We start from the raw sequence: 23133 nt of genomic DNA on the forward strand, positions 1-23133 counted from the left end.
GTTTAGGATATCTTTACCTATATAAATAGAGTTATTTAGCTTGTATTTAGGTTTTTTTCTAGGGTATTTTTTATTTCATCAATTATTATTATGTGTGAAGTTTTACTCATACATTTTGGTTCTTTATTGAACTAGTATGACTTATTGAAGAATTTACCAAGCTTTATGATATTTTTTATACTTCTCATTTGTATCTTTTTATAGGAATTGTATGAGAATTCAGTTACTTGAAATCTTAATGCCTTAGCACATGTTATGATTGTACAAACTTAATTTCGAACATGATCTTAGCTTTCTTGAGAAGAGTCGATTTGATTGTGAGTTTCATGATCTTTATATCCATAAGGCTCGTTTTAGTTGGTATTAGACTGAGATTGTATATTATGTTATACCTTTTTTATCTTCAAGTTTTCACATACTTTATTGTTGTTGAGTTATTTATCTTCTCTAAAACTAGTTGCGACATAAGTTAAAAAAAGAAAATTACTTGCAATCTTGATTAAATAAAGTTCTATATATATAAAAAAAATAACAAATAAAATCACAAGAAAATAAATTGTTAGGGTTTGTCGTAAATCTTGATTCAAACAAACATAAAGTTCAACCACTTGCTTTAAATTTGAAAAGAAAATATTGATTCTTGGGGTTTTTTGAAAATAAATTTTGATTTAGGATATTTTAGATTTACTTGGTTGAGTTTCTTGAAAATCATAAAATAAAATAATGAGTAGTCTTTTGCAGTATTGTTTTTTTAGTTTTGGCCGCCACACCCCCCCTCCCCCGCACACACACATATTGTTATTTTGAGTTGTTTAAATCTTATTTCATTAGTTTCATAGTCTTTATAGTCTTTTATTTTATGTCTTTGTATAGTTCATATTTCGTATGAATTTATATTAATACTCGTGTTTTTGAATTCTTAGTTTTTGTATTGATGATTTTTAGTCTTTATTGCTTCTTGAGTCTTTACATTGTTTAATTATGCCATAAAAATATTAATATTGGTTTTTTTATGAACTAGTTCTTTCAAAAACTAAAATCATGAAAATTGAGTGATAAAAGACAAAGGTGAGCATATTAGAATCAAAAATAAAAAAATTATATAAAACACGAGTGTGTGAGAAAAATGTCAAATAGGGTTATTTGGTCATGCAACAATAATTAAGTTTGATGAATATAAGGTTTGCTAAAGTAATGAGTGGGACGACTAGTTTGAAAACTGAAATGCCTAGTATTTGAGAAGGGCCCGATCATAAAGTTTTAGAAAGAAAAAGGTTTGCAAGATAGGTTAATTCATATTTGGAAGAAAGATGAAAATATAAATGAGAAAACCAAAGATTTTGATGATAATCATGATAGTCGGTTATGGTTACATAGAAACCAAAGGTGTGAGGGAGTTTTGCCACTTGAGAAATTTGACCATATGACGGTTAATAGGGAGGATGGATTTCGGGATGGCTTGGATAGATATTTAAGAAGTATTAAGATGAAGATTCTAGTTTTTCAAGAAAAAAATGATCTGCAAGATTATTTGGAGAGAAAAAAAAAAAGTGGAGTTGATTTTTTTACTATCACCAATAGTCTAAGGTAAAGAAAGTAAAACTTGTTGTTATTGAGTTTAGTAACTGTTATTATTTGATAGGATTAACTTGTCTTAATAAAAAGAAAAAAAAAAGAATGAAGAGAGATTTATAAAGACCTAAGATGAGATGAAAACAGTCATGAAAAAAAGATTTATTCATAATTGTTATTATAGAAAACTATATCAAAGATTACAGAGTTTTTTTTAGGTTTCTAGAAGTGTGGAGAATTACCATAAAAAAATAGGCATTGCCATAATTAAAGCTAATGTTATGTATGATATAGAAGCTACAATGACAAAGTTCTTAAATGGATTAAATAATGAGATAACCAATGTGATTGAGTTGCAGTATTATGTTAAGCTTGAAGATATGATTCATATGGTTCCTAAAATATAGAGGCAGTTAAAGATAAATGATAGTAAACATCAAAGAGGTAATTTTGATTTTTTTTTAGCTTAGGACTGAATTATAGAAAAGATAAGATTGTCATATCAAAGTTGAATTTTGTGGTCAACAAAGTTAAATCATCCAAGTCTTAGAAAAAGATTTGTTTACTAATATAAAAGGTAAAGCCAAGATCTCATCTAATTGTAACCATGATATTAAGAGTCTTAGGAGTTTGGCGAGTGGATATATAACTCCACAATGTCCAAACAAAAGAATTATAATTATAAAAGAGCGAGGAGATTGAATCCAAAAATAACAAATTTAAGAAGAATAGGATGTTGCCATTTGAGAAACTGTAGTGATGTTGGGTATCCAGTTGATAAAAGGACTTTTGTGATTAGAAAAGCACTTAATATTCATATTAAGAATGATGATGTAGAGTATCAAAAGAAAATATATTCCATACTACATCCCATGTAAATAATAATATATGTAGTATGATTATTAATAATGAATGTTATGTTAATATTGTTATAATTGTTAAAGAATTGAATTTGAACACTGAAAAACCTTTAAAATAAAATGATTAATCAAACCAACTCACTGCACATTAAATAGCACCTTAAATCGTAGTGGCTTAACTTTTAATAGCATTAGCATTCATAATGCATATTTTTTAAAGTTTTTGAGAATGTAGTAATAGTTGTTTTTTAAAGTGTTTTTTGCTCGAAAATGTATTAAAATAATAGTTTTTATTATTTTAAAAAAATTATTTTTAACATCAGCACATTAAAACTATTTGAAAATACCTAAAAAATTAATTTAAAGTAAAAAAAATATTTTAAAAAAAATACTTTAGCAATGAAAAAACAAACCAAATCTTGATACAAAGTACAAGGTCATCAAATTGTATAATTAATGACACATGTAATGATAAAGAGCACATCAGATTCGTCAATTGACGAAAAGACGGACAAAGGGGTTGATATATATTACCCAAAATCAAAAGTGTGAGGTCGAATTTATTGTATGGAGATTGATTTGACCAAATTCAAATAGAAAGGGACTTCGACTGATTTTTAGCCCAGCCTCTCCACACCAAGTTACATGACCATGCCATTAATCAAACTCCAAAGTTCTGCTGAAGGGACCCCCTTCTTTTTGTGTGCAAAAGATGGTATAAACGAAAACTAACAGCGAGAGAAGGGCAATTCCCATTATATCAGCAGCTAGGAGAAGCTGATCCATGCCAGGAAGATGATGAAACCAAAGTTCGCAAGTGGAGGTCTGAGAAGAACCAGTACGCACTAAGAAATCAGCACATTGGTTACCTTCATGTAAGCTATGAAGGAACTGGACCTGCCACACCAACGTCAAGAGATCACAAATATCGCTATTATTTTAGATTTCTGCAGAAAGGACTGACTTTCACTTCCAAATCAGGGAAGGCAAGAAAAACTCAAGCCAGCTTCTTCATCTAACCTGGACTTCAAAATTCGTGTTCCATTGCTTGTCAACTATTTCCCCATTCTTTCCCCACCCATCTTCTTTCTGTACTGCCTCATACAGGCCCTATTAATTATCTCACCAAGAAGAACCATCACAGGATAACCCATTGGGTTTAATTCGTTTTGATGATCTTTCTTTTCATCTGCAACATCATTAAACCCGCAGCTAACCTATATACAAGCTATAACACAACTATCATCACATATGAACCAATGGCATTGTAGATAGATTCCACTTGAATTCAAGGCATAAAACCTTCATCACCAAGTTTCTCAATGCCCTAGGCATAAAACCTTCATCACCAAGTTTCTCAATGCCCTGCGCGCCTACAGTGAAGGAAGAAAGTTTTAGCCATGCAAGTGGCCAAGTGCAATTGAAACATTTGGACATTTCCTTTATTACTTTTAATCTCTAATGATTTCGGAAATATTCTGTAATTAGATATGGTCTGAAAACCTAATGCCAAGCCTTTTGATGCCAGATTAATCAATCTAACCAGCAAGAAACTTAGACAGACTTTCAACATCTAACATGTCTAAGAGATCCTTGACAGACAAGAACATACCAGTCGTACATAAAGTAAAATTGTCAAAATGGTCAAATCATCAGGCACAGAAGATATAAACTATGGAAGGAAAACAAAAGGTCCATTCTGTCTCCTTGCATACTACCTCAACTGCAAGTGGCAGTTATAAAACCCTAACATGTTAAAACTCCATAACACGCTAACTTTTTTGCAAAATTTATAAAAGAAATGGATATGTACGCAAGGAAATTTTGATATTTCTCACCACAGAGCTCATATCTTTGGATCTATTTCTTATTTTGCTTAGCAAAATAGTTAAAGGCCATCCTGGAAAACTGTATGATTGTGAAGAATATTTGCAAGATTGAACGACCCTTGACAATCCCCTCCCTCATTCCCCGTGCAGTCCTGGCCAATGCTGGTCCTCCTGTCTCATTTTTCAGACTGGCGACCCTCTGCAATGAAGCTAAACAGGTAAAGATGGAGTAAAACTCATTGCTCCAAATCCAACAACAAGAGCCAAAAATCAAAGCACTGCAAAATAATGTAGCCTACCTGTTGGAGTTGTGTTTGTCAATTGGCGCAGCCTCTCCTCAGCTACACGGACAGCTCTGGTGGAACTTCTAACACCTTGTGTAATCTCCTGCCTATAAGAATAACAGATGATAAGTGATCACAATTCAATCCAATTTACAATATCCCAAAAGAAATGACTAGCATAATTAAGAGTGTCCAAGGCTTCAAGATTCAATATACTAAATACTAATACTAACCCCAAGTCACTGAGCTCCATAGTAAGATCACTAATTTCTATGCCTGATAACCGAACAGCAGCCATTGTATCTGGAAGTTCTTCCCTCGTCACATCCATCAACTTCTCAAGTGATTCTGCTGCCCTCTTGAAAGCCTCAATAACCACAGAAAGAAAAAGAAAATCACTGATTAGAAAAGAATGAATCGCTTTCAGTTCTTGCAGTACGATACCATTGATCATATTTCAAACTTTTGACCATATAAAAAGTACTTAAAAGGCTGTTTGGTCAGAGCTAACCTTGTAGCCACAAGTGATAATAATAATAATAATCTGATTATATGCATGTCGGGGAATTCATTTAATCTTGAAGATTGAGTGATTTAAATCATTTCAATTACTATCATTGCTACGCTCTAGGAAAGAGAATTTTTTTAAAATAAAAAAATATAATAACATCTCAATGTGACAATAGAAAAATCCTTAAACATATTATCCAATTCAAAGTAAATAATTTTAATGATATTGAGTTGCAGCATTATTTTTAATTATGACTGAAAAATGATGCCTAATGCGAAAGAGAAAAACAATAACCAATATGTAAAAGAAAGGATATGGCATACAAGAAGAGTTGGGATTGCAGACAAAAATAGCCAGGTTGCTGAAACCGCTGCCTGCAAAATAAAAAATAATAAAAATAAAAATATTATTAACAATCAGAAGCAAAGTTTTTAAGCCGTAAAGGAAAGAAATTAAGTAAAGGAGTGAGTATATTACAGCGCAAGCAATGACACTGAGGGCGAGAACGTGGCGATGCGTGAGATTCCACTGAGAGAGCTGAAGCACTGAACTAGACGGTAATCCGACGGTCTCGATGTACTCCGATGAAGTCGACGACTCTGGCGCTTCTGATTCCGCAACAGCTGTTGTTGTTGAATTATAGTGTGATTGTATGGTAATCGACGAGAACCGTTGGATTGGGAGGCGGAGATCGTACGGAAAGATACGAGAGTGAGCGGTGGAGGTGGCGGGGGACGATGTGTATCGGTGGTGGTTGATTGAGGGATTAGAGAAATAGGGTGCCCGCAACAGCATTTTCTTTATTACTTTGGGTTTACTTTACTCTGTAGTTACAGTCTACAAGTTGTTAATATAATATCAACTTCCTTCCTTCCTTCCTTCCTTCCTTCCTTCCTTCCTTCCTGGCCTGCACGCTTCGGACAGACCGGACGGAAGCAGAGAGGAGGTTCGGTACTTTAATTTTTATTTATTTATTTATTGAGAGGTCGTTAGATATTTACAGTGCATAAACCGTATTGGCTCCCTTTGCTTTCCTTTTTAAAAAAAAATAAATATATTCTATGATTAAAAGTGTTTTTAAATCAATTTATATAACAACTGAGATTAAATCTCTTTTCAAAGGTGTTAGGTAGTGGTGAAGTTAAAAATGTTTATTAAGGAAATAATTTTTTAATAAGTAAAAATTAAAAAAAAAAATGAGAGCAACTAATGTATTTTTATTTAAATTATCATGAAAAACCAAAAAACATTAACAAAAGCTACAACAAGAAGGGAAAAGATAATGTGAGTTAAAACATTCTTAAGAGGATATTGAAATTTTTTTATAATATTGATTAGTTATTATCAAATTTATCAAATAAATAAGTTATTTTATTTTAAAAAATCACACTGAAATAATTAAAATATCAAAGAAATTAAAAAATTTAAAATTGATGATATTTTTGTATTTTTAATTGAGGGTCAATCTAGTATTTAACCAAATTTAAAAATTTTTGTACTAAGATAAAAATGATATGGTGTGTGTTTTACATGTTAGTTCTTTATTTTTAAAATTCTATTCTATAATAATGCCAAACTTATTTTTTTTCTAATTAGACTGTAGAAGGGTATGATTAAAAACAAAAGTTTGGAAAAAAAAATTTTCTTTCTTTTTCCCTTTTTTAGGCTTTTCCAATACTATCTCCTAGTGAGTAGTTACCCGTACTTAGTTGCAGAACGGGTCAAAAAATTGAACATAAAGAAAAAATTATATATTCATTGCTAACATGATTTTTAATAAAAAAAATTGATAAAATTAATAAAAAAATTATTATCAATCCACAATTAACTTACCACTCTCCGTCACAGGTAAGATCAAAACTTAATTTTGATTGCAAAAAAAAATATTTGGAGGCATTATTAACTTTTAATATGAATTTCAATTAAAATTAAAAACTTGATAGATTGGGCGCTTTCCTAGCCTAGTTTTTCAACTAAACTGAGTTGAAGTTGATGTTATATAACTGCTGATTAAACAAATTATATCTTGATCTAATTTATGTAATAAAAACTTGATTTGATTTAAAATACTTCAAGACAATTATATTTGAATATTATTTTTTAAACATTAAGAAGATAATATTTTAAATTATCTTGAATTAATCTATTAAATATATAACTCAATCGGTTTGATAATTTTATATTTTTAAATTATTTTTTATTTAATCATGCAATAATAAAAATAAACATGTTTAAAGAAAGCTATAAAATAAATATTTAAAAAAAAAACTATGAAGGATAACATAAAATAGTGCTTGTGAATATAATAATAAAAAAGCTATAATGTTAGTTAAAAAAATTTTGAATGTATTCAATAAAATAAAATTTAAATAAACCCTTAATCAATCTATTTTAATATATTTAGATTTAAATTAAAGTTGCAAGAAAAAAAATTAAATAACAAAGGAAGAAAGGTTTGTGCTCTAGTGGGGCCTCCCTCTTTCTTTCTTCAATTAAGCCATGTTTTTAATACAGACGACATATTGTTGTATTTTTTGAAAGGGGATCAAAAAAATCAAGTAATGGTTTTTTCAACTTAAAAATTTATTTTTTAATTTATTTTAATATAAAAAAAAAATTCAACCTTTTCTAACAAGTGGGCAAAAAATACATCAATAATTTTTTTATCATAAAATATAACCTCTTAACACCTAAAGTGATTTTTTGGTTGTTAAATAATAATCAACCAATAATTTTTTTTCTCTGTTCTTTATTAATTATTTATTGAGTTATTCTCCTCTCTCTCTAATTCAGGAATTAAAATATAAAAAAATAAATTTTATACCAAAACATAAAAACTTTATTTTCTAAAAGATGTTTAAAACGTACCTCAATGACAAAAAAAAAACCTAGAAATTTATTTCAATGTCAATTTTGATCATCAAAGTTTTAAATATGTTTAATCAAGAAAATCAAATTTAATTTTGTCAAATTAAATATCAATTTAATATTTTTTAACATTACCAAAACTTTATCAAGTTAACCAAAACAAATTATCAAATTCAATTCAACAAATTATCAAACTCAATTTAGAAAGATTATATTTAAAAAAAAAAAACCGAAACAAAAATAAAAGGACAAAAAACCAACTGTGCAAAACCATAATGAATTCCTTGAATCCTTCAAAGGCTGTCGTGCAATCCTAGGCCATCCACATTAAATTAAAATCAAATAAGTAACCGAAAAACATAAACCAACAAAAAAAGAAAACACTGCAAATTCACATCAAATTCCCTCACAAGCTACCATATAATCCTCTGCCCTTTTAGTGCCTTTTTTTTTTAATTTAATAATATACCACGTTTTTAGTTTATTGAGCATTTCATTTCCCACGGGACCGGATTTACTAAATGCGTTTTTAGCACTGAAGTCCATTCCAGCTACGCCCAGCTCAGCTCACATAAACGCAGAGGAAACAGAGAGCAGAACATTTCCATTGCCATTTACATCTCATATTTACAGAGTAATGCCCTCAAATTTCCCCTACAAAATTCTTCATCAACTCCACGAGAATTGTTTCTTTCTAAACCCCATCCACCTAACCTTGAAAATATACCACCTATTTTCTTTCAAACTTCTTTGAGCCTTTTCTTCGACAAATCTTGGATCCCAAGCCCATCCGGAAACTGATAATCAGTCCGTGACCAGCGCAGGTTCCATGAGTAGGCAACCGAAAACATACTAGTAAAACTTAAGCTCTGCTTTCATCAATCTTGATAACCTCCAAGACTGTTGCATTGCAAAAGAAACATCTATGACAATTTAAAAGATGCCTGGTTATGCAGCCATGGCAGGACCTATGCGAACAAGGGGCAAACCTTGCATCTGCTTTACAAGAATAACAAATGCAGCAAGTATTACCATCAGCTTCTGTCTCTTCCTCATGTTTCGTTCTTTCAATTTGTTGCAACTCAATCCTGCTAACAAGGAGGCTCAAGAAACTCTCTAGCTGCTGAAGTTTTCCACTGTAAGCATCCCCTCTTGCGGACCTAGTCTGTCACAGCAATAACAGAGTAAATTGCAAAGCTTAAAGGATAAGATAAGAAAAGATGATGAACAGTACATACATTGATTCTTCTTCTTTTCCCATTTTGTTATTAGTTGAGTATTCTATTTTGTTAGGTTTTTTTTTACTCTTCTTTTCTACATCAGTCATCTCTAGACAACCATCATACGCCTATTTAATTTATTCCTCTTGTAGCCCCTTTAAAATTACATGGCTGGCAGCCCTTTTGTTTCTCCATGGAAGTACATACAAAAAGATGCAAATTAAAATTCTAGTCATGAGTACAATACCCTTTTGCCAACCATGAACATGAATCTTCTTCTGATTATGATGTTCGTATGCAGAGTGGAATAATGAATAACATTGCTATCCACAAGATAGAGAAGTTTATCCATGCATATAGAGAGAGACAGGGCTTAAAGCAGACAAAACTAACCCAGTTGTACTCTAAGAGATACTGGAATCCACGGTGCACAGCATCAGGGCAGTCCATACTTGCAAAAACACCCACAACATCATTCTGCTGTCCACATTCCGTCCCCACCCTTGCATCCAACAAATTCAAGATTATCCCTACAAGAGGTGCTAATATCATGCCTCGATTTACTTTCTCTGGAGAATGACCATGTCGTCTAAGTGACCTGCAAATACAGTGGCATAAATATATGAACTTCTTAACCATTGAGGAAGCATAGAAGTTGCAATATGGACTTTGTAACAATTCACAGTTCTTTCTTTAATTAAATATGTAATTTATGTACTGGTAAAGCCTTTATCATTGGTATTAGAAATGCCAAATCTATCACCAAAAAGAAAGCACCTTAAAAATGTCCAGAGACACTATCTACAAGTCTCCAGTAAACTTGAATAGTTACAAAAATCTGTGAAAACTGAACCCTATATCTGGGTGTGGTTGTCATAACATAAGCAAACCAGCCAAAGAAATCCTATATGTTAACTTGTCATCATCAACAATTCCCTTGCGTGCTTCTTCAATGAAAAGCAATACTCATATTGCATCTCAAATGGCACAACGCATTTATACCATGTTTTGAAACACTACTTATTAAAGTTAGAAAAGGAAAAATGACAAAAGAGGGAGAAGGTAGAGAAACATGATTTTGATTCACCAGCATGGAAAGCGTGGAAACTCACAGATCAAAAAACTCGGCATCCGCAGTTGAGGTAATGTGGTTGAGAATAAAGACTATCAGTTCAGTTAGCCTCCGAAGGTTCGTCTCAGTTCCAGATAGGAACGCTTGAGGGATTTCACGAGTATAGAACTCCAAAACCTTTGCAAGGTTGCATGAGAGATCAAATATGACACCACATTTTCTTTGCTGAAACTCCAAAACATAAAAAGATGTTTTATACTAGTAAGAAAATAATTTGAAGCAAACTAGGAATAAATGAGGGCAGAAAATTCGATACAGTTAAAACCTATTACTAACTACTTAAACCAACATAACTAGTATTACCCACATAACAGTAATATGACTGACCCAGACAAGTGATCCACTTAAGTTAAAGCAAAATTTATAGAAATGCAAACCAAGAAAAGTGAAACCCCAGGATATAGATAGATAAGCACGCAACCACATGTGCACGTGGCAAGGAGGGGCTATTTGCACTAGTGCAAGGCATAAACTCTAGGTCAGACCTTTTGAAAGCCATAGAACAGCAGTCATCAAATACTTGGTATCAATAAATCATACCTGGTATTTTTCTTGCATTTCCCGAATGGATACAGAGAATTCAGTCATCGTCCAGCTGAGTGTATTAAATAGCCGATTCAGAAAAGCTGAGAACAACTCTTCATCATTGATGCAAGCTTCCCGCAACAATTTCTACATAGATTAAGCCAAAAAAGAAGATAAATCCATGCCCACAAATTGTTCCATGGAAAAGAAAAGGGATTTAAAAATTATGTGAAAAGATTGATATTTTTTTACCTGGAAAACAAATGACGATGACTCCCCATGCTTTGAAGAACTGAAACGAGAACCCTTGCACAACCGCAAAAGAATGTTAGTCACTGAGATCCAAGATCTGTTGTCAAATGCCGACAATAGTGCTTTTGGCATTCTTTGTGTGGCCGCTTCATTGCTCTCAAACACTGTCAAATACTCCTTATACTGTACCAGGACTGAAATAGATTGGAGGAGAAGATCCTTGAGATCAGCACTCAATATCCTTGGATCATTGAAGTGGGAAACAACAAAAGTTACCTGATGAACAGGAGAAATCGATCAGTCCTCTGAAATCCATTGACTTCAAGCATTGAATATATTCAACTTTTTTAAATTGAGGAAATCACCAGATTGCATGCAGTGATACATGTCACGACTCTAGAATTTCAAGGAAAAATAAGTCTATTCTCTGGCAGCTACAAGTGTCAGTTGGTAAAGTACAAAACAGTACAAAAGTAGTCACAACGTCAAATATAAAAACCCCGCTGGTCCCTGAAAATGAGCCAGCAGTCAGCAATTAACTGCCTGATGTTTGGAACTTTGGATGGAAGATTTTGTGTTACTTGTAAAAGAAATGTGCATAAATAATTCCTTGTGCTTCTCTCTATCATGTGGCACAAATTAAATCAGATTGGAACAATACATTGTGTAATCACTTCAATATTCTTCCATCCTTAAAGTTGAACTATTCATCACAAACACCATGGAGTCAAGTACTAGTATAGTTCTACATTTTATAACTGAAAACAATCAAACCATCCTTACATATACACGCAAAAGATCTTAACTTCTCGACAATAATCAAGTGTGACCATTAAACTCTCATGAAATATAATCAAAAGGGTACACTTGCAACTATCAACTGAAACTTCAAACTAGCAATAAATCCATCAGACTTCAGAAAGATGCACACAGAACCACAGTAGATCAGAAAAGATGCATTAAAATTATCCATGTAGGAAGCTTATTTACTTTTGTAGCTTGTAATACAGCAAAAGAAAGATCAGCAAAAAACAGATAGGAGGTAAGTTTTCTAGGCTTATAGTAATATAATAAACTTCCTAGAGCATTAGGATCTCTAGCCTTTATATGGGGGCTCTTGATGAGACCAAGAACAATTACAGACATATGTTGACCACTACAGCAGGAAGGTTTAAGAGATGGGTAATTCAGCATAAATAAAATAATATTAGTTGAACATATGCAATCAGCAAAATATAATAACCAAAGGATTGGGAAGGAAATATAATTGTTGTCATGCCAAGAATAGTGGTTTAAGCATACTGTTGTAAGTAGGTTTACGGCATGAGAATTCCGGAATGTAGAGACATTCCATTGTGCTTCATTGTGAGAGATAAACATTTGATGGAATTTAACTCTTTGTGAATCAGCTAAAGTTGCTTATTTCAAGATCAGTGCTCAATGAGGTAGCAATCCTACCTAAATCTTACTAACCATCCAAATTTTCAAAAAAAGAGTTTTAATCCATCATTCCCTTTCTGTTAGTATTTGTTTCTAAGATGCAAAATGCAAGCCGCCAATGGTGGCAGCTATAGCTCCTCCCGTCCCTTACCTCTTCAATCAAGGGCTACAAAGAAACTTATCCACTACATGGCAGGAAACTTTTTTGTTGCGTTGTTACAAAAGGTGGGCTCACACTTCAGTGCCCCACCTCTGGTGTGTAATGGATTCAGCATTGACAGCACAATCAAGGATATAATTGTGCTTGAGCTGTAATTAACCAATAACATGCTAAAATAATTCATATATCTTAAGAGAACATTGATAGTTTCAATAATAACAACTTGACATTATCATAATGGCATACTTTCCTGATCTATAAATCTAGAGACAAAATGGAGAACAAATTGCCAAGATTTGATTACAAATTTAAAACACAGCCAAAAACCAAACGGCAGATTACACAAAAATCAACTCAATAAAAATCTGCCTGAGATAATAGTTAAATGAACAGTAAGTGAGACTTACAAATGAAGCAAGTCCTTGCTTCATAAATATTGCAGGGGGTACAAATGGGGGGTCACTCTTGCGCAGCACATGGAAGCAATCAACCTGCAACGGCAATAGAACAGCATAATGTAACAGCTAGATATACAAGTTTTGGGAACCACATCAATGACACACTCCACAAGCAGAGCGCTTAATTTAAAACTACAGGTAGATGATGCAGCGAAATCTGATAAAACAGATAGATTAAAAATGCACCAATTACATGTGTTCTAACAGCTATAGAAAATATTTAGATCACATTTGAAACAAAAAGAAACTGGCACCTCAGGGTGAACACTTCACCAACCAAAAATCTTCACACAAGATTTTGCTAGAATTGGATGTTAACAGCCCACTACTAACGTTGATATTTTAAAGATGATAAAAAAATTGAGCTTTCATGATATATTTGAATCTAAACTTGCAGTTTTATCAAGCAAAAAACAAAGTCCTGGTGAACTTCCAAAACATGACCCTAAAAAGCATATTAACACCCTACATGTGGTAGCTCAACTTCAAGAAGTGATGTCAGAATATTTGCAAGAGAATGATGGGTTTCAAAGAGATGTAGAGTGTTCCGAAGAGCTACCAGTCTTGACACAAGACAAAACTCTAAACAAGAAAGTCAAATTTATTTATGCTCTGTATACAGGCTAAAAAACCTGCTCACAAGCTTGTATAAATACACCCAACATCATCTTGCCAGATTGAAGGGAAGAATTTATTTACCAGGGTTTCAAGATAAAACTCAGGAATATAAATAAATAGGGAATCCACTCTGCTAAGAACAAGAAGTAGTTGGACTATCCACATGCATGTTGCATACATTCCTCGTTGCTTCCACCGCGAGAAAAGAGAGATGCGATACCTGTCCACAACAAAATGGCCAACAAAAGATCAGAAGATGAAATGGGCTAGCATAAAGTATGCAATACACGTAGCTGGTGTTGTTTAGTATCAAGTACCAGCAACCAGCACCATACAAAGATAGTGATAAAACTAAGGTTGTGCTTGGTGTGAAGTAATTTGGAGGTAAAATGTTACTAAGATTTAAGGGTAAAGTGTTGAGTGTGTAAAACATCCCTCGAGGGGTAAAGTTTTAAGGGTACCAAAAAAATCATGAGCATTATTAGTAGGCCCATAACAAACCACATTTGATTTGATTATGTAAATATAACAATATTAAATATCTATAATTGTGGGGCCATAATAAGAAGTGGGAGTGAATGAAGAGAAATGGATGTTCAATTAAAAAAAATGAGGGAAAATGCTGAGTCCAAAATCTGTCTCCTTTGAAAAATTATTTACCCCTCAACTCACGAAGTTAAGGGGGTTAAGAGTTAAGACCTTAAAAATGACCCCTCTTCGAAAAGTTCTACCAAACAAAGGTAAAAGGGGTGAAAAGTTTCAAGCATAAATTTTCACCCCCTTTGCCCTCATAACAAACACGTCGTAAGCAGTTAAAGAGCAAACGGTGGTCTGGAGATCTGAGGAAGCAGCAGCTATTTGTCTTCAACATTAGTGAATTAAAGAACCCAAGCAGTGGGAACAGTAGAGCTATATGGACGGCAATGAGCAGGCTAAGTAGCATCACACTGAAGTAAGGCAGCAGGAACACACAAAGGCAAGGCAACAAAAAAAAAAAAGGAAAAAAAAAACATATCCCCACAAAAGCAATATCAATGCTTTCCAATAAGACCAGTGGAATGGGCAGACACAGAACCTAAAAGCTATTGAAGTTTTTGCCTACAATTTGATACATCAAAATGCTAGAATGTTGACCCATAACGAACCTGACAAAATAGAAAGTCGCATCTGACTACAATAAATAGATATACAATGATAGAAGAAACATATCCAGCAGTTAGAACAACAAGATAATTTATTCTAAAGATTTGGGAAAACAGGCTTCTCACTCTCCCTGTTTCTACCAGAAAATCACAGCAATTTATTCTTATCATGCAAGAAAAAGACATTCTGTGACATTTTGTGCCAGATATATTTCCATAGGCATTGAATTTGGAAGCCAAGCTTGGGCAACTGGGCAAAAATCAATAATTGCAGGTGCTTAAAGTTGAGGCCACTAGACAATTAAGGACACAGCAAGGAAGAACTATAAACATATTTAAGGAAATGCAGAAACAGAGAAATATCATAAAACAAATTTAAACAGTTCTTATCGTTGCAAAGTGCATAAGTTGCCAGTAACAAGTAACCTAATTTCATAAACCAATGTTACAGTTATGCATCTTGCTTGTTAAGACTGCCTATCCAACCACTCCATCTGGGATATCCATTTTTCAATCTAACCATAGAAAAGGAAGGCAAAAGGGTGCATCAGGCTTCACACATTCATTCAATGTTTCATATGGTTGAGATCAAGATAAATATGGTTCCAAAACAAAACAAGACAAATACAGTTCAGGGACATCATACCATGCACAATGCCTTACACAATCAATTACTTCTTCACGGTATCCATTACGAGCTTCTTTTAGGCGTCTTAATTTCTCACAACAAGCACGTTCTCTTATTTGTTTGTCAGTTTCTTCCAGGAGTGATATTGACTGTGCCTGATGAGACATGTAGTAGGATGCCTACAATCAAGATAGACATATTACGACCATTGCAAAAAGAAAATGCAGCAAGAAAGCATGTCATCAGTAAGCACAAAATGATGTTCATCCGCTATACAGAACGTCCCAAAAGCACAGAAAAACAATATGATTGTAATCCCAGAAAAAACATAAATCGTGAACAAGTTTTCCAGGAAATGGTGTTCCCTCTAGACAACAGTCAACAAGCACGACACAGTCTTCAACTGTTCAGTCAATGAGTAGGGCACTGTATTGACATTGCTACGATGCTTCAGAAATTACAAATCCCAATTTGTAGAACATAAAGACATGAGACGCATATTTTAAATACTGGAGCTGAAGTGAAAAGATTGGAATAAAATAACGTGATGCAGCAATTGTTTTAAATACAGCATATATCTTTCTCACTTTTTATCAAATTCTCCTTGGGTATCACAAAAAAAATGATTGGGAGGACAGCTGTTTCATATTATATGACAACATATATATCTTCTACAGGCATCTAAGCTTGCATTGGTGTAAACAATGATAGGATACCATATTTTATGATCAAACTGACAATCTGTAACTCAAGCATAAAACCTTTTGGTTACGGTTATTGCCTTGGACCTTAAGAGAAAATATACACAAGCACATTGAGATTAATAGGCACTTGGCATAGGAAAATTCAGTTTCCAACTGATGAAACAACTCGTAAATTATTCCCTATTACATAATTTTTTATCACCGGCCATTTCTTATTTTAACAGACAAGGCATGTTAAAGCATGTCATGGTGATTAACCCTGACTTCATCATTTCTATACCTGAGCTCAAGATATTGTCTTTTTAGATAAACCAAGAACTGTTGGAATTCAGAGGTTTGGTATGATCGTTTGACTTTGGTTTTATTTTTCAGATTCAATAATGGATCCTTATAAAACTTAAAACAGTTTCTCCAACTCCATTCAGATGTTATCAATTTTTCAGGCTTCAGGAAATTCATTCATTTATTATAGTTAATCTAGCTGAAAGTAGTGAATACCTGAACTCCATGGTCATGTTCATTCAGGATAGGGCTAAAATTTTGTTCACTTCACTCTTCCTAATGTCTGTCCATATTTGCTACAAAACTCATTTCCTATTAAATTTCCATGGGAAAAAATAATAAATTCATTTCAGGCAGCACAAAGTCCCTTCACCAACAAGATCAACCAGATACTAAGTGCAAAAACTTGCAGTAAGGTGAAAATAATAATACGAGCATATTTTATCATGAAAATTCTCTTACCTGCTTAAACTTTGGTGCAACACCTATGTGATACAGCAATAGCAATGTATCTAGAAGTTCTTCTTCTCTCAGTGTTGCCGAAGACATATCACTCTCCCTGTGCACAATCCTAATATCTCGCACAGGACAATAACCAAAATCAGATTCAGATTGATCACTTGTACTAGGTTTGTCAGCTATCTCATCATTCAAACTTCCTTCACTGCATTCTGCAGCCACATAAGCAGACCTGTCTGGAATACCACTACAATGGACACGAGAATCTTTAGTGTTGTATCTAATTTGATGCTTGGAGATTTTTGACAATTCAATCTCATAACTTGAACAACAACATGGTTTCTGTGTGGTTTTATGTGTTACTCTTGTTTCTTCATCATCCATACAACCTTCCTCCCACCGGATTACTTCTGCTTCTTGATCATGTACAGGATGAGATTTTGAGATATGACTAAATGATCCCCCAAGTCTAGAAATGTCAGTTCGATGAGGATCATTTTTGAGAAATATATCTACAGGGAAACTTTGCTCACCACCTCTGTGAAGAAATCCAACATCAAGACCATTGGGTTCACACCTCTTTAACCAGCCACAAATGTCCCTCATAGCAAATCCTTCAGATAAAAAATGAAGTATAACTGAGTACAAAGAAATAAGAACGGAATTGCTTGAAACTCCAAGAGGTTGTGCATTGCAATCTGCTCCTCTATTCTTCAATAGAATATTTTGTAAAAATGTCCTCAACACTGAGCCAGGTAATTGGGCAGCTGTCGTAGGCGGTACAAATTGCATGACCAAGAGACAGAGGTCCCTTTGCTTCTCCTCAATCTACAAAGACATCAGCATTTGTCGGGTGTGAATTAATATTAAATTGCATGAAGTTAGCTAAACAAACTCATTGTGTTGCAAACCAGAGAGGGAATACAGTCAATAATTGTTTGCCAAGATAAATTACTGCAAAACAAAAATAAGGAAAAAGATCAAAATAGGTAATGCGAGTTTAGCAACAAATTCCATATGTGATTGTTTAGTTTGGGGATTAGTATTTATCAAGGGTCGCAGCACATTTTAAGCACTTTGCTCCTCATCTAAGTCCCTAGGCATGGAGCTGAAATAGGAAATTCATTGCTCAAGTCCAGAAAAAGATTTTCAACACAAAGGATGGAATGACTGGAAAATTGATATCAACTAATTTAGCAGGGACACAAATTAAAGGTTTCAACAGCAAAAAAAAAAATGTGTATTTTCAGGTTGTCACTCGTGAACAGCCAATCTACACTCACCCTTGACCTCATCATATAAGTACAAGTGCAGGGTCCATAAATATAAGATATGTCAATAATCAAGTAAACAGTAGCAATTGATTCAGGCAATCATCTTCTATTCAATGGGCATGAATTAAATAGAAAAAGAAAATGTGAGATCAAACTCAGGGTATTCAATTCAACTGAAAGAATTCTCTCCTCTTTTTTTTTTTTTTTTGGAGCTTTTATTTGAATAATTTTTTTCTTGATGAACCATGAACAATCAAACCTTAACAGAATGCTTTTATTTGTGAAATTGATGAGGTTAAATTATATGCATACAGGGAGAATATTATCTAATAGAAAGGTAACAACAGCAGCTGTAGTCAAAAGGCTCATAGAAAAGTTATTTCCATCAGTGGAAAGTCTGCTTGGCCGCTTGTATATGACAGTATTTCAGTAGGTACACCACATTCTGATTACAGTTAATTTCACATGGAAAAAAGATTTTGAAGGCTTTTCATTTTTTTCCCCTCATCAAGCTAATATCTATGGAACAACAGTAGAGAATTCATAATCTACAAATTTAATGTGAGATATCAGGGATCCACAATAGTATATACCTTATTGATAGCTTCCAATAAAGCTGTAGTTGTCAGCATCATGCTTCTTTCATCATTGGAGATATCATCACCTGAACCAGGCCACCAAACAGAAGGCATCATGCATTGAAGGTCCTGCTTGTTTGGACTCTTTTGCGATAGAAAACCTTCAAACAATAATTCAAAATCAGCTGACTTCCACCAGAGAACCATCAATTCTTTCCGTTGTAAGATATGGCATGCCATTGCAAGATAAGAATAAGATCCTGAGTACGGGCATTCTGTTAAAACCAAAGATGCTGTTTTGCAGCCACTTGAAAGGGCATTGATGATATGCTCAAACATCAGACGTGATTCTTGAAACTCTAGAAATACATCAATAAACTTATCCAGACCTGAACAGTCATGTGGTGCTTGCACTCTGAAAACGTCCATCATGAATGAAAGAAGCGGACCCCATGCCACAAACTCAGTACTTCCAGAATCTCCCTCAAGTGCAGAGAAGAATTCCTCACATATCCCATGACAGACAGGATAAAATACTTCATCAAGTGACACAAACCTCTTCAATCTTCTCATTTTACCGACTAAAGAACTTTCAGCCCGCTCCGCACCTCGCACATCTGACAGCCTTGATAAGCATTGAAGCAACTGCAAAGCCAAAAGATTTGCGGAAGGAGGCGCTTTAAGGGGAAGGAACCCCTGAATGGGGTACTTGAAGGGACGAGCCCCAAAATTTAATTCACAGCGTTCACCTTGAGAGAGAGAGATTGCTGGGTAATACCCAGATCCAGGTCTCATCTTGCGGATACCACGAAAGGCCACTCCAAGGGATACACCATTTCTATAGAACAATATCTCGTCATGATCCAGATTAATGCAACATCCAATGACATCACCAACAACCCATGGCTGACCATATGGCTCAGCATCCTTGTTCCACTTGCTAACCCTTATCCCATCAAATGCATATGAATCATCTGCATCGCCTACACCCTTGTGATCAGTAAAAGGACAAGAACGAGTTGCCCATCCAAGCCGCTGTACACCACAAGTTTCCAATAGAACTTCATACATCCATTTCCCTTTCCAAACACAAGAATTGGACCTAACACTACTGAACATTGCTAAGCTTTCTACATGCAAAGGGTGTTTAATGATTCTAATATCACCACAGATGCTCACTTCTTCAAGCCCGACCACCTGAGATTCACAACCATCTTTACTGATATGAATCCCGTCTCTATTATCAACCAAATGACCAGATTTGGTACAAAACTTAGAAAACTCATTTTTTAAAATAGAGCGAACTAATTTAGTGTCAACCGGACCAGTCAATGGACCAAGTGATTTGTTTGAGAGACCAAAGATATATTCAAGAGCTCGCTCCACAGGCTGATTACCAAAATCATCACAAGATGAAACAAGTCGGGTTTTCGACGAATCCTCCTTTCTATCTTCGCCATTCAATAAAACAGCCAAGCCAGAAGAAAGCCCTCCAACCCGTTTTCCCTCTTCTTCCATTTGTGATTAAAATAAAAGATGCGATATAGCAATACCCACTAAACACTTTTCAAATTCAAAATAACCGCTCCAAAGTCAGGCTTTCATTTCCCCTCTTGTAACACTGATCCATTCACAACAAAATCCTAGCCATCTCCCATCCCTGTAACTCCAAAAAATTTCCAATTCAATAACAACATGCACAAACCATTGAATACAACAGAAAATGCAGCAAACAATAACAACAAATTAAAACATCCAATTTTTCCATCCATTTTTAAAACAAATCACTCAAAATTCAATCAAGTAACTTAAATTCACTAACCACTTACAAATCAACACATAAAAACAATACAAATTTCACATTTTTTGCCTCAAGTTTCTCAGGAACCAAACATAACCTGAAAATTTTTCCTTAACCATAAAAAGTTCTACCTGCAACAACACAAATCCACATGAAACTGTAAAAATCAAGAAATTGCAAGGGAGAGAGTACTTGATTGACGATGGTGATGGTGATGGTGATGGTGATGGCACTATGCTGGTGTCATTCCACATAGCAGAGGCGGCGAGCTGATGTCAGGGTTATTAAACGCCATTTCTTACTTTTTTTTGTAGAGAGAGAAGCAAAAGAGTAGAGTTTTGATTTAAAGGTTTGTTGGGGAGAGAGAGTGTTTTATTTTGTTATTACTGCTTCGAGCAGCCTGAACAGGGTAGACAAAGGAATTCTTTCTGTTAGTAGAGAGACAGCGAAGAAGCATCGAGGCTATTTTTAATTCCTTCTTTCTTTTTCTAGTAGAGTCGCATTTGTTACTTCTTTTTTCCAAAGTTTGAGGAAAGAAAGAAAAAGCGGAATTGGTGTGTGCTTCCATTTATTTTTATATTTTAAAAATATTAAAATTAAAAAAATTATTTATTTAAAAATAAATTACATTTTAAATTATTTTAATATGTTAATATCAAAAATAAAAAATACTTTAAGCTATAATAAATCCAGAGAAGTATATAATAAATATTAATATTTCGCATAATAAACATGGAAAGGGGTGAGTGATTTTGTGTGATGGTTTATGTATAAAATTTATTTTAATAAAAAACCAAAATGTTTTAGGTGGTGTTTAGCATTGAGATATAATTGTATTTTTAAAAAAAATTGAATTTATTTTAATTTTAAATTAAGTGTTTTACGTGTTTAATTAGTTTAATGTATTGATATCAAAAATAAATTTTAAAAAATAAAAAAAATATTTTATTAATAAATTTTTAGAAAAATACTTTTAAAAATAATTTTGACTACATTCCTAAGCGTGCACTTAATTAGATAAAACATTTAATACGAGTGAAGGAACTGGGTTACAAGTGTTCAAGAAATAAAGGACTAAATTACAATAATGTTCTAAACCAAGGAACTATATAATAGTTTACTCGAAAATGAGTATAGGTGAAATTTGGGACCCATGCATTTCAGTGCTCCGTGGGTAGTGACGTGGTGGATGATGCTATTGTGCACGTTTTGTTTTTTATTTCAAAAACATTTAAAAAAATATTTTTTATTTTAAATTTATTTTTTATATTTTTAAATCATTTTAATATATTAATATTAAATAGAAATTTTAAAAACTAAAAAATATATTATTTTAAAATAAAAACTTTAAAAAATAATTGACATTACACCAACAATTTTATTTATTTTTTTGTTTTAAAAATACTTTTAAAAAAATTTAAAAAAATTTATTTTTTATTTTAAATTAATATTTTTTTATTAAAAATAAAATTTAAAAAATAATAAACAAATTCCACTCACACTGACAAGATACCCTAATATTTCAACGGAGCCGCCAAATTGAATTGCACCGTCGTTAGTTGATGGAAGACTTCTTCCATATTGTACAGTGGGTTCAATATCATGGTCAATGATTGGAAATTTTTAGAACCTGGAAAATAAATTTTTTTTTAAATTATTTTTTTATATTTAATAGTGTAATAAAAAATAAGTTAGAAAATATTTTTTAGTGTTTGGTTACGTTATAAAAAATAACTTATTAATGTTTTATTTTTTTCAAGTATATTAAAATAATGAGAAACAAATCCTGTAAATTAAAAAGTTAAATAAGAATAAAATTAAAAAAATATATAATTTAATAATTTATCTTAAATAAAATAAATAAAAATAAAAATAATAAAAATCAAATCTAATAAATAAAAAATTTGAAAAATAAAGAAATTAAAATAATAATAATAATCATTTCATAAATTATTTCAAATTAAATAAGTAACAATCAAAAAAATAAAGATCAAATTTGATAAATAAAAAATTTTAATTAAAAATAATAAGAAAAAAGAAAATAAAAATTATAAAAATAAGGACCAAAATTTAATATAAAAATTAAATTTCAAATGATGAAATTGAAAGATAAATATACAAAATAAAATATATATAACAATCAAAAGTTTTAAGAACCAAATTTGATATAATTAACAAGTAATATGAAATTTTTAAATTTTTTATAACTTTCAGAAAGTGTTTTCTGTTCAAATTTTTCAGGAAAACACTTTCCTGAAAATTAGGTTAAATTTTTCTTTAACTAAAAAATATTTTTCATTGATCAACTTTTTCAATGACAAACAAATACAAAAAAATTTGAAAACTAATTTCTTAAAAACTACTTTCCGCCAAACAAACACCCTCCTCCAGTGTGTGTGATCTTTTTCTACAATCTCTTTAATCAATAAAAATATTTTTTAAGATTTAAGTTTTAAATTATAAAAAAATAGCATGGCAAGATTATCTACAATTATACCAATCTTACCATGTTTACATGCTATCCTCTATTTTATAA

The 23133-nt window shown here is 32.7% G+C and overlaps 2 protein-coding genes across 4 annotated transcripts; both read right to left on the reverse strand.

Moving 5' to 3' along the window:
• Window positions 1-4011: 4011 nt before the first annotated feature.
• Window positions 4012-6027, reverse strand: LOC105126438 (uncharacterized). Of its 2 annotated transcripts, none has more exons than XM_011027307.1 (5): window positions 5534-6027; window positions 5380-5430; window positions 4779-4912; window positions 4561-4652; window positions 4012-4471 (listed from the first exon to the last, which is right to left on the reverse strand). In XM_011027307.1, exons 1-5 carry the CDS (start codon window positions 5849-5851, stop codon window positions 4293-4295), a joined length of 774 nt encoding a protein of 257 aa, XP_011025609.1. In that variant the 5' UTR covers window positions 5852-6027; the 3' UTR covers window positions 4012-4292. The 2 variants fall into 2 exon arrangements, with proteins under 2 accessions (XP_011025609.1, XP_011025610.1); XM_011027308.1 differs by having other exon boundaries at window positions 4012-4460; window positions 5534-6026.
• Window positions 6028-8312: 2285 nt separating this feature from the next.
• LOC105126439 (E3 ubiquitin-protein ligase RKP-like) lies at window positions 8313-21083 on the reverse strand. Of its 2 annotated transcripts, none has more exons than XM_011027309.1 (11): window positions 20790-21083; window positions 18812-20456; window positions 16948-17772; window positions 15518-15678; window positions 13811-13949; window positions 13061-13144; window positions 11054-11329; window positions 10817-10948; window positions 10257-10441; window positions 9538-9742; window positions 8313-9089 (listed from the first exon to the last, which is right to left on the reverse strand). In XM_011027309.1, exons 2-11 carry the CDS (start codon window positions 20312-20314, stop codon window positions 8787-8789), a joined length of 3813 nt encoding a protein of 1270 aa, XP_011025611.1. In that variant the 5' UTR covers window positions 20315-20456; window positions 20790-21083; the 3' UTR covers window positions 8313-8786. The 2 variants fall into 2 exon arrangements, with proteins under 2 accessions (XP_011025611.1, XP_011025612.1); XM_011027310.1 differs by having other exon boundaries at window positions 10257-10474; window positions 20776-21083.
• Between the last annotated feature and the right edge of the window lie 2050 nt (window positions 21084-23133).

The sequence above is a fragment of the Populus euphratica genome, unplaced genomic scaffold, assembly GCF_000495115.2.
Source record: "Populus euphratica unplaced genomic scaffold, PopEup_1.0 scaffold78.1, whole genome shotgun sequence".
Classification (NCBI taxonomy): domain Eukaryota; kingdom Viridiplantae; phylum Streptophyta; class Magnoliopsida; order Malpighiales; family Salicaceae; genus Populus; species Populus euphratica.

Coding starts and splice junctions, on each gene's coding strand:
- LOC105126438 (XM_011027307.1), bottom strand. CDS start 5,851: ATGCTGTTGCGGGCACCCTATTTCTCTAATCCCTCAATCAACCACCAC. Junction 4,653..4,778: donor ATGGAGCTCAGTGACTTGGG/GTTAGTATTAGT, acceptor TTATTCTTATAG/GCAGGAGATTACACAAGGTG. Junction 4,472..4,560: donor GACAAACACAACTCCAACAG/GTAGGCTACATT, acceptor TTACCTGTTTAG/CTTCATTGCAGAGGGTCGCC.
- LOC105126439 (XM_011027310.1), bottom strand. CDS start 20,314: ATGGAAGAAGAGGGAAAACGGGTTGGAGGGCTTTCTTCTGGCTTGGCT. Junction 10,949..11,053: donor CATCGTCATTTGTTTTCCAG/GTAAAAAAATAT, acceptor TAATCTATGTAG/AAATTGTTGCGGGAAGCTTG. Junction 9,090..9,537: donor ATCTCTTAGAGTACAACTGG/GTTAGTTTTGTC, acceptor TTGCTGTGACAG/ACTAGGTCCGCAAGAGGGGA.